The sequence below is a fragment of the Gallinula chloropus genome (assembly GCF_964237585.1).
Source record: "Gallinula chloropus genome assembly, chromosome: 13".
In the NCBI taxonomy this organism is placed as follows: Eukaryota; Metazoa; Chordata; class Aves; order Gruiformes; family Rallidae; genus Gallinula; species Gallinula chloropus.
The window spans coordinates 18,335,913-18,346,618 of record NC_140098.1 but is presented as its reverse complement, the minus strand read 5'-3'; the positions used below and the strand labels follow the sequence as shown (position 1 = coordinate 18,346,618).

General features: G+C 45.4%; 1 protein-coding gene across 1 annotated transcript; it reads left to right on the top strand.

Annotated features, from left to right (window-relative positions):
* Nucleotides 1-6,992: 6,992 nt before the first annotated feature.
* On the top strand, nucleotides 6,993-9,946 carry ATMIN (ATM interactor; the record flags this gene model as incomplete). Its single annotated transcript, XM_084269942.1, has 2 exons — nucleotides 6,993-7,192; nucleotides 8,119-9,946. The coding sequence occupies exons 1-2, from the start codon at nucleotides 6,999-7,001 to the stop codon at nucleotides 9,944-9,946; spliced, it is 2,022 nt and encodes a 673-aa protein (XP_084126068.1). The 5' UTR covers nucleotides 6,993-6,998.
* Nucleotides 9,947-10,706: the final 760 nt, after the last annotated feature.

Sequence of the window (10,706 nt, the reverse complement as noted above, 5' to 3'; positions counted from 1 at the left end):
ATGTCAGTCTGCACAGCCAGTCTTGCTGACTTAACAGCACAGTGTAAATATTTTGAGAGGCTGTATGGGAATGGTGTTGTTTGAAACTGTAAATAAATGCGTAAACTGAGTCTTCTCATACACGTTTGGCCTGACTTGACTCTGATTTAACAGACCTGGGGTGGATTTAACATTCTGGGGTGGTTTTGTTTTGCAGCAGCTCTGTATAATCACATGGATGTTAGTTTATGCCCACTGCTGACGTGTTTTTAGGATTTCGACCTGTGTGATTTCGGTGTTGGCTGGACAAAAGATGTAATGTTTGGATGCTGAACCAGTACCAGGCTTTGTGTGATGCACAGCTCCTAAGAGCCAACGTTTCATGTCTCACTCCCACTCTCAGTGAGCCTTCCAGGATTCAGACCCATTACTGCTCCAGTCTTCCAGGATTCAGACCCATTACCGCTCCAGCGTGCTTTTCACTCTGCAGATTTTTCCTCCTCACGCTCTCTCACTGAAACGCCTGGGGCGATAATAGGTTACCTGAAAGTTCCTAAAGACCCCGCCCTCTGCGTACCCGGCCTGCTGCCCCTTCGCTCCGGCCAGGGCCGTCTCCATCCCTCCTTCAGCAACCCAGCCCCTGCCCTCTGCTTTTCCAATCCCTCTTCTACGGCGCAGCCCCTGTGCCCGAGGCCGAGAGGAACCGGGCAGCAGCCCGAACACACAGGCGCTGTAGTGACCCCGCCAGCAGCCCCGTACAAGGCTCCGCCGCCAACACGCAGCCCCCCGCACTCCTCCCAGCTCTGGGCTACCCCGGGCGGGCGGGCGCTGAGCTCCGGGCGGGACGCTGACGTAGGGGGGCGGGCCCGGGCCACGCGCCTGCTGAATATTCAAGAGCGGCTGTGAGCATTGGCGGCCGCTGCCGGAAGCGGGGGGCTGAGCAGCTGACAGCAACATGGCGGCGGCAGCGGCGGCAGCCGGGCGGCGTGGCGGGGCGCTGGGGCGGCCCCCGGCGCCGGCGCCTGTGCCCGTGGGGGATCTGCCGCCCGCCGGTGAGCTGGTGCGGCCCTCGGTGACGGAGCTGTCCCAAGTGAGGACCAACATCCTGTGCACGGTGCCTGGCTGCGGCAAGGTCCTGCCCAACAGCCCGGCCCTCAACATGCACCTGAGCAAGGCCCACCCTGTCCAGGTACCGCCGCCGCCCTGACTCTGGCTCGCTGCGCGCAGAGGCGAAGCCGACCCCACCGTCCGCCCGCCCGGCGCTTCTCTCCTGCGCGGCCCCGCGGCAGCTGCGGCGGCGGCGGCGGAGGGGGGCGTGTACCCGCCCCTCACCTCAGGCCGTGGGGCTGTGTAATGGCGTGGCTCCTGCTTCCGCTTCGGGGCCACGGCGAGTACCCGGCGGGGGTCCGGCCTTACCCTGCCGGGGCCTGGTGCCTGGGCCTCCTTCCTTCCCTGCCCCGCTGCAAGGAGTCGCCCCGCGCCGCGAGGAGAGGGGGGAGGGGGTTGCTGCCGCTCGGTGGCAGTCGGGGCCCCCAGGGCCTGCAGCCGGGTGCGGGCCCGCGGCGTCCCGCGGAGGCAGCTGCAGTTCGGGCCGCGCTGGGTTTGCTTTGGGGGCGTAGTAAGGCGGGGGGTGTGCCGGATAGGAATAACGAAGCGTTTCGCGTATTCTTTCGCCTCTGTCCCACGTGTAAAGGGCATGTGCAGGTGTCTGTAAGGAGGGCGTGGGCGCCGGCCGCTCCTACTGAGAATTCCTCCAAAGCGGCTGACAGAATAACCGCGTTTGTACCAGAGTTAAATGGATCTAAGGCAGCTGGGAGTTCTTTGGGGCTCAGCTTCTGATTTATTGCCTCCTTGTCGCATTTCTCTGCAATAAAACTTTACGGCCCCGCTTGCGAGGTGCCATCCAGACGCTGCGTTTCCTACCTGCAGCAGTTGGCAAGCTGTCGCTGGGGCTTGGGTGTGTTTTAAAATTGCCTGTCGCCAATAAAACCCCTTGATGGGTGCCATTTTGGAAAGAAGCACTTGTTACTACAGTACTCCTGGGAAACTGCAGTGTGTTGGGCAGGGGAATGGAGACCCCCTGGTTCACCAAGTGTATAGTTGAGTGTGGGGCTTTATAGAGGTATCCTCGCTTCTCTCAAAATCACAGTGCCAAGGGCATGAGGACAGTTCCCATTCCTGGAAGACTTCAAGTGCATTCATAGCTGTGTTCTGGAGATGCAGCTCTGTGAGCAGACAACAAACATACTGCTTTTGTGTGGTGCTGGTTGCAGTGTCAGGTGTGTGCTACAGGTGGTGAACAGAAGGAAAGACTCCCGAGGGTACTTGCAAGTTTCTATCTCTGTTTTATTTCATTTCCCGATAGGCACCAACAGCTTTTGAGTGTGTTAGGTATTATACCTGACATATATGTATGAGTAGGGGTACAGAGGAAGTTGAAAATGTTTATTTGGGTTAAGCAAACAGTCGCTTTAGTTGTGGGCTTGTACCTGGCATGTGCCACAGGCGGTGAGGACTGCAGCTTGTGAGTTACTGAACTTGTGGTCGGGTACGATGGGTGAGGAAATGCTGCTTTCTCACTGCTTGCCTGGAGAGCTGGTAACTGCTGGTGCCTTGTGGAATTATAACCTGCTTCATACACCTCGTTACTAAATGTGGTGATAGTGAAATACGAGGAATTAGTGAAGAGGGAACGTAGTAAATGAGATGGTAAGAAGCTATTGGAGAAGAACAGAAGGTAATAATGCTGGAGGGGACAGAGGTTGACTTGGTTAGTTTTCACCAATAAAAGTAGCACAAGTCAAACCTTTTGATACCAAAAGCTATGAGGTATTGTTGCTGTGGAGCAGAGGTGGTTAAATAGGAAAGCAAGAGTACCCTGTAAAAACAGTCGAGTGCAGTAGTACAAGATTAGAGTCTGGAGAGCTGAAGACAAACCAAAAGAGCAGTCAGTCCTGATTTGTAAAGGTAACTGAGGTGGGAAACACTTGCAAAAGCTGTTTGGTCACATGCACATAGGGTAGCACTGCTGTGAGAAAGGCAGCCCTAAAGTGTATCAGAATTCTGATATTCTCTGTTGTTGCTGCAGGGTCAGAATCTGATTCAAAGAAGCTGAAATGAACCCAGAAGAGTTGTAGAGAAGGGCTACTAAGGATGATGAATGGCAAGGGTGTCTGACAAAGGGAAATGAGAAGAATTTGGCTTGTTTGTCCTAATAAGATACAATGAAGTGTTGATATGTGTCTGTTAGCTTCGCTAAGTCAGTAAAAAATGAGAACAGAGGGTATAAACTGGCACTTCAAATATTAGGCTTGAAGCTTTTTTAATTCTTCATTCTGTTGTCTGTATTTTTTTTATGGAGAGAAGGGAAAGTCTTCTGTGGAGTTTAAAATTGAAGCTAGAGATGTTCATGCAAAGGAGAGGGTTTGGTGATGACAGGGAGGGGAGGCTTACCCTTTGGGTTGGTTACTCAAATGTTACACAACCACAACAGTTTTTACAATAAGAATAAGTGCACTTCTGTCTGCTATTTGGTAAATAAATGCATGATCTGCTACTGTAAATGTTTTAAATAATTAGTATAGTCTATCATAGCTTACTGCTTTAAATTAATCATTTGGAGTAAGTCTTTCTGTTGCAGGAAAACAGAAATGACTAAGTTCACCCAGACTAGATCATTAGCAAGGATTGTTACTTCCCGTTTTCCATGTTGACATCCGCACAGGGGTCAGGGCAGTGTTCCATACACTGCTGGTGTCTGTCTTGGGAGAAGCTAATTGTAGTGGGTGGCTGTAGTAGAAACATGGGAAGTAAAATGAGGCACGAAAGGAAAGGGCTCCTGAGAACATCTGAAGTACAACTGACAGGCCAGGCAGGTTTTTGGGAAGATGTAGGATTAACCCTTTGGAGCCAGAAGGACTGTGAAGGTGGTCAAACCGAGATGCTGTCTGGATGGGATTACTCACCTGTGTAGAGTACCTCCCGGCTTGTCACAGCAAAATTGTTCTTATCTGAGCCTTGAAAGTCTATGTTCCAGCTGTTAAAAGAGCACCTTACTCATGTTTATGTAGGTTTAAATGCTCAGTGTTATTCTGTACCTTGGTATGTAAATAGTTTTCAATAACAGGTAAACCACAGTCAGGTGAAGTGCCTGAATGTCTTCCCCACATTGCCCTGTCAGTTGTTGGGCTGTGACTTTGACTGTAACCCATTATGACTAGCTTCTTACTTAGTAATAAGTAACTCTAATTGCCGCTTACTAAGTGTATTGATTTCATCTGCAGTGGGAGAGACCAAACATGGTTTTGGCTTAAAGGTGACTCTTTTTGTTGCCTGATGACTTTGAGACTGGCATCTGGGTAAACTCAGGGTTAAAAGGTGTGATTGGGAGGAGTGAGGCTGGAACAACTGGATTTCTTTTGAGTCATGTTACTGTGCCTGTTGGGCAGTGGCTGTAGGAGGTGCAGAGGTAAGCCAGGGCTGTAGGTGAATGGTTTGCCCGTGGGAAAACAGCTCTACATAGAGGTGCTTAGAAAGTTAAAATGATACGTGAAAGCTCCCTTTTTAGGGAGTTATCCCAGGATTTCTTGGTGAAGTGGCAGCTGATGGTTTTGGTCAAGAGGCTCTAAATTTTTGTTTCTTTGAGTATGGTATGTCATTAACAAAAATGAACTTGCAGCAATGTCACTAAGTATCAGTGTTGAGTGTGTGGAAATATAACTGAACTACAGCTGGGAGGGGTTATGCTTTACACAGAGCATTTTAGATTGAGAGATGATTTGAGGAAAACCAGAATCATTGAAGTGTCCCACTTAGCTGCTTCATGGTATTCCTGAAGTGCAAATTAAATTAGTATTTCTAAAATGGAGTTGTTGGGTTGTGACTGCAACAAGGTCAGAAGCAGGGCTGTGAGCAGCTGTGGTACCTACCTTCTGTGGCTTCACACGGGATGAGTACTGCGCTCTTGTGGATTGTCTGAGGTTGGTCTGACCAGTGAAGGAGCTGGAGATCTGCCCAAAGAAGGGAGTTAGGGAGTGACTGGCGTAGAATCAACATTTTGCTGCTTACTGTGCTTACTGTCAGTGCTGCTGTGCAGAGGAAGATCAGGTGCAGAGCTCAAATAGGGCGTGCTCCAGTAATTCTTCCGTGAATAATCATCTTGGGGATACCATCATGGGCTACTGTAACTGGCTCTAGGGATCTGGTTTCTCGGCCTCAGAATGTAAGGAGACTTAGATTCTCACAGCTACTCTGAGCATTGGATTTTTTAATACCTCTCTTAAATTTTTTTGCTCTTACATAGATGTCTGATGTTTCCACTGAGACTTTCAGATATGGTATGTTTAGAGGGATCCATCTCACCTGCTTTCTGTGGCTGTATCCTCAACAGGAGCAGGTACTATGTGGTTGAACAATCCAGACAATGTCATTAGTGTGTCCTTTTTATACATATTTTGAAGGCCCTTTTGAGCAACTTATGTTGCTTGCTTCTGTTGCATACAGGTGATGGTCACTGAGGCAGATCACATGGATATACCAGTCGCCTAATGCTTGGAGGATCAGAATTAGCGGACCAGTTGTTATTTTCATAGACTTAAGCTAGATACAGTCTATGATCTGAATTAAGCAGCAGATCATACTCAGCATTTTTTATTTTATTACAAGTAAACTCTAAATAGTCCCAACAGAATTCCAGCATCAGCAAAGTGTTGTGTTACACAGTGTGTGACTAATTTTAATGGAGCTTCAAGTAGACTCTGCTACTAACAAGTAAAACCACGCTGAATTGGCAGTGTAGTGTAGTAACTGTAGGGGAAGCTTTGTGGCTGTAATTACACAAAAGGCGGTTATAATTGGCTTGGGACAGCGTGTATCGTGGTAAAAGGGAATAATAGTACAGCACCACCACTCTGTAGAGGAATTTCACTTGGTGATTTTGATGGTACTTTGCAAAACAGCATCCAAGTAGGTTAAAAACTCCATGTGAACTTTCAAATCACTTAGGAAGGAGGTTTCAACTCACTGAGGGTTGTAAACTGAAGTTGAGTTGTGTTCTGAATGTTGCTTTTAATATGCAAACCTGTAAAGTCCTCCACTTCTCAATTGGTTCTTTTTCAGGATGGAAAACTTAATGCACCGATAAGGAAGGGTTTGAAAACGTCACAGAAATTATACTGCTGTCCTATTGAAGGCTGCCCTAGAGGACCAAACAGACCATTTTCCCAATTTTCTCTTGTAAAACAGGTATTTCTATTTCCTAAAGCATTCTTGTCGTACTGACTTAGTCCTGACTGCCTCTACCACAGAGTGTACCTTTTGCATTCAGATATGAGCAGAGCCTCTCAGCGTATATCCAGGAACTGGGGAGTTGTTTGCAGAAAGTCCTCGTGGCCGTGTGGTTAATGAGTTTGAATGTTGATATTAGAGGACTCGAACCTTTTGATCAGGCAGATGCTGCAGTGTTCTTCTAAACTAAAATGCAGCCCCTCTCCACAAATAAAAAGATGGAGAAAGATCAAGGAGGTGGTGGGAAATCACAGCAGCAGCCAGTAAAGATTTAAAATAGGGCCAATGCTTTTAGACTGCTTGGTGCTGTAAATGAAAAGGAAAATTTCTGGTGTTTGCTCTGAAGTCACCTGTTTGACTTGAGACCATTTGCTCAGTTGTGGAACTTCAGGAGCACATGTTGCAACATACACTGACTACGCACTGTCAAGATTCAGCTGTAAATTTATTGATGTCCACATGATAGCTCCAGAAGCATTAGGACACAGGCACATGTGTCTGCATTTTAAAATGCACATAGCACAAGCAGATTGGCAAACTTCACATTCCTTCTGTTGATTTCTTTAAGCTTATAGCTTATTCCTAATGAGACCTTTAAAAAAACAATTCTAGTTTTCAGTGCTACTTCACAACTGGAAAAAAATGCAAATATTGATGTCTCCCCTAAATATGATTTTTTTTTTTATCTTAGCTGTAGGCTAATGTTTACTTTTCATTGTGTCTTCTAGCACTTTATGAAAATGCATGCAGAAAAGAAGCACAAATGTGATAAATGTAGTAACTCCTATGGTACAGAATGGTATTTGAAACGGCATATAGAGGTCTGCGGCAAGACTTTCCAGTGTACTTGTGGGTGCCCTTACGCCAGCAGAACAGCATTATTGTCTCATATATACAGAACTGGCCATGAAATTCCTGCAGAACACAGGTAAAAGTGAAGGAGTTAAGTAATTATACTCATATTCCTCACCAAGTCCTCTGTCTCCCATGTACTGACTTCTTGCTGATAAAATTGGAGATAGGCTGACATGGTTTTAGCTGTAAAGTGCTTTGCAATTTCTTTGTTCTGTTGCTTTCAGTAGCTTCTGTTTTGTTGAAGGCAGTGATGATTGTCTGAGTGGTAAGATCAGGTTTCCCTGCATGTAAAACAAAAAGTACTGATGACACTGCACTGCATGCTGCAAATGGAGGTGGTTCTTCTTGTGTCTGCTTTTACAGTTCAGTGAGAGTAGAGATGATTTGGAAATGTTAATAACTGGTAACTGTGGTGTGGGATGCAGTTCAGTTTCTTTTATAGTCTAGTCATCTTTGCAACTATTAGCAAATACAGTTTTTTAAATGTCTCTATATGCATGTTTGGATTTATAGTTGTCTTAATGCATACATGCATTTCATAAAGGGAAATCTGTTTCCTAAGATCTAGCCTGTCTGTCTTAGAGATGGTGCTGCTGCAAAATTAAGTTTTGTGTGAAAGATTACTAATTGTATCTTCAGTTTTCATGAGAGACCTTTACCTGTACATTGGTTTTAAGAGCGCTGTCCATTCAATACTCAGAGTTAACATTAAAAGTGCTTAATGTGCAACGGGGAAGAAACCAACTAAACTTCCCCCTCCATTTAGAAATAGGTCTCCATAAAAGAGGGAGTCTTTTTCCTTTTTAAATGGGAGAGTTGGGAATGAAATTTTATAAAACTGAATTTCATGGAGTCTTTCTGTTTTAATAAGGATTAGTTGTCTTTTATCCAGCCTCATCTGTGACTTCAGTTTATATTTTCAATGCAGCAACTCAAAAGAATGGAAGGCAGATGTTTTGTGCTTGAAAGGCGTATAAATTATTGATCTCATGTTCACAGGGATCCTCCTAGTAAGAAAAGGAAAATGGAAACCTCCGTACATAATCAGCAGTTGGCAGAGAAAGCAAACGAAGCATTCAGCAGTGCACAGAGTAATAATCCTGGCACTCAGGAGTTGGAGTCCTCTGAAGTGAAACTAGTGGCCTCTCTTGAAAGCTCTCGCAGTTCTAACTTCGCGAACCCAATGCAGCCAAAATGTACACCGAAGATGCTTCTACCAAAGCCCAAGGTGGCTTTGGTTAAACTTCCAGTGATGCAGCTTGCTCACTTGCCTATATACGTATCTGCAACAGACTCTTCTGTCAAGCCTGCTGTAGTGACTGTTGATAATCAAGGTTCAGTTGTAAGTACTGTTCATTTATTGCCTCAATCTATAGGAATTCTGATTCCAGCACTGGAGGCAGAAACACTTGTATTTAAAGATAGTATGCCCGTTTCTAAAGTGACAAATTCTGGTGATCATGAGCCAGTGAGTACTGGCGTACAAGTTGAGTTGGATAAGGTTACATCAAATAACACAGGGCAAGAGCTGGGGAATGGTTGTCACAAGAATAAAATTTCTTCAATTAACATACAGACTGACTTATCTTATATTTCACAGAACTTTGTACCAGCTGCAGCCTGGACTCCCAGTTCTTCCGTATCCTCTTGCTCTCAGACAGATCTGTCGTTCAGTTCACAGGTTTCGTTACCCATCAGCGTACAGACACAGACGCTGCTGCCGGCTTCCAAACTGACGTCATCCATAGCTGCTCAGACCGATGCTTTTAGCCAGGTTTGCTTTCCAGCGTGTGGCATTTCTCGAGAGACTCAAACCAGTAGGATGCAGGACTCTGCTGATGGAAGAGCGCAAATGGACCAGGCTGTAATGTGCAGTGACATCTTTGACAATGTTCATTCCTCATATGTCTCTACTCACATTGAACTTCCAGAAAACAATATGATGTCTGCAAATATAGATCAAACCTTGCTGCAGAGGAGTAATTGCAAGAGCCTGAGTCAAGATACGGTGAAGTCTGAATCCCTTATCAGCTTCAATACACAGACTAATATGCTTCCACCTCAAAATACGATGGATAATCAAACGCAGACAATGGACCTACTAAGTGACCTGGAAAACATCTTTTCAGGAAACATGACTGGCCAGACACTGGATAATCGTGGCCTTTTGTCTGAGACCAGTTCTAATGCTGACACACATCTGCCATCTGGTCCATCGCAGAACACAGGAATAGACTTTGACATTGAAGAGTTCTTTTCAGCATCCAATATCCAAACTCAGACTGAAGAGAGTGAGCTTGGTACCCTGAACTCTGAGCCAGTCTTGGAGTCACTGGACATTGAAACTCAGACTGATTTCTTATTTTCAGATAGTGCCACTCAATCATATAGCTGCCGAGCAAATTCTAACTTCCTGGGTTTGGAGATGTTTGATACACAGACACAGACAGACTTGAATTTCTTTTTGGACAGTAATACCCATCTGCCTTTAGGAAGCATTCTGAAGCAGTCTAGTTTCTCCATGAGTACCGACTCATCTGATACAGAAACCCAGACAGAAGTATACCCAGCTACTAAAAATATGCCTACACAGAATATTGAAGGCAAAGTCCAGCTCAGTAGCGCTGAAACACAGACAATGGATAGCTGCTTTGAGAATCTAGGGAGTTTATTCCTTACCAGCAACGAGACACAGACAGCAATGGATGACTTTCTTCTGGCTGACTTAGCCTGGAACACAATGGAGTCCCAGTTCAGCTCAGTAGAAACACAGACCTGTGAAGAGCTGTGCTCCTTGTTTCAGAGCTCTGACAAGCCCAGCCATTGAGTGCTACGTAATAGAACTGTTCCTGTGGTTTGAAATTAAGTTATTGGGGGGCGGGGGGGAGAGGTGGGCTGACCAAGTTATCCACTTTGCATTATTGAATGTAGTTATTTTGAACAGTTGGCCTAAGAGACTTTTTGTGCTGAAGGTACTCTTTGACACGTAACTCTCCATAAGCTCTGTGCATATAAGTGGGAGAAGGGAGGCTATAACTGTTAATGTACATTTGAACCTTAAAAAAATAATGTGGTGCCTATGTTTTTTCCTCAGACTTCTTTACAAAGCTGATATTGCTTTAATTTGAACAGAAGAACTTGTTATATATATATACATCTCTATCTGTTCCTGGCTTACATACAGGGTTCCAGAGCCCTGGACCAAAACCCTGCCCTGTCCAATTCAGATGCTTCCCTGAACTTACGGGGGAGGATTCTATTAGTGTAAGCTACTTCTCTTTACTTTTTTTAGTAGCGTGTATCTTAAATCCGGCATGAACATAATAAGCTGCATTGTCTTTTACTTTATGCCTTCACAGCTCTTTCTCATGGTTAAGTCAGTATTTTTCAAATACCCGTTCAAGACACTAGACAGATAGAGACTCTTGAATTGTTGAATATATTTATTATTAAAAATGTCCGAAGCAGGACTTTCAGGTTTGGTTTTTGGTGGTTTGTTTGGGTTTTGGTTTTTTGTCTCTGAGGGGCAGTGATGCCCTTTGAAAGGTAGAAAAAGTACTTGGAATACATAATTATAGGGCAAATTA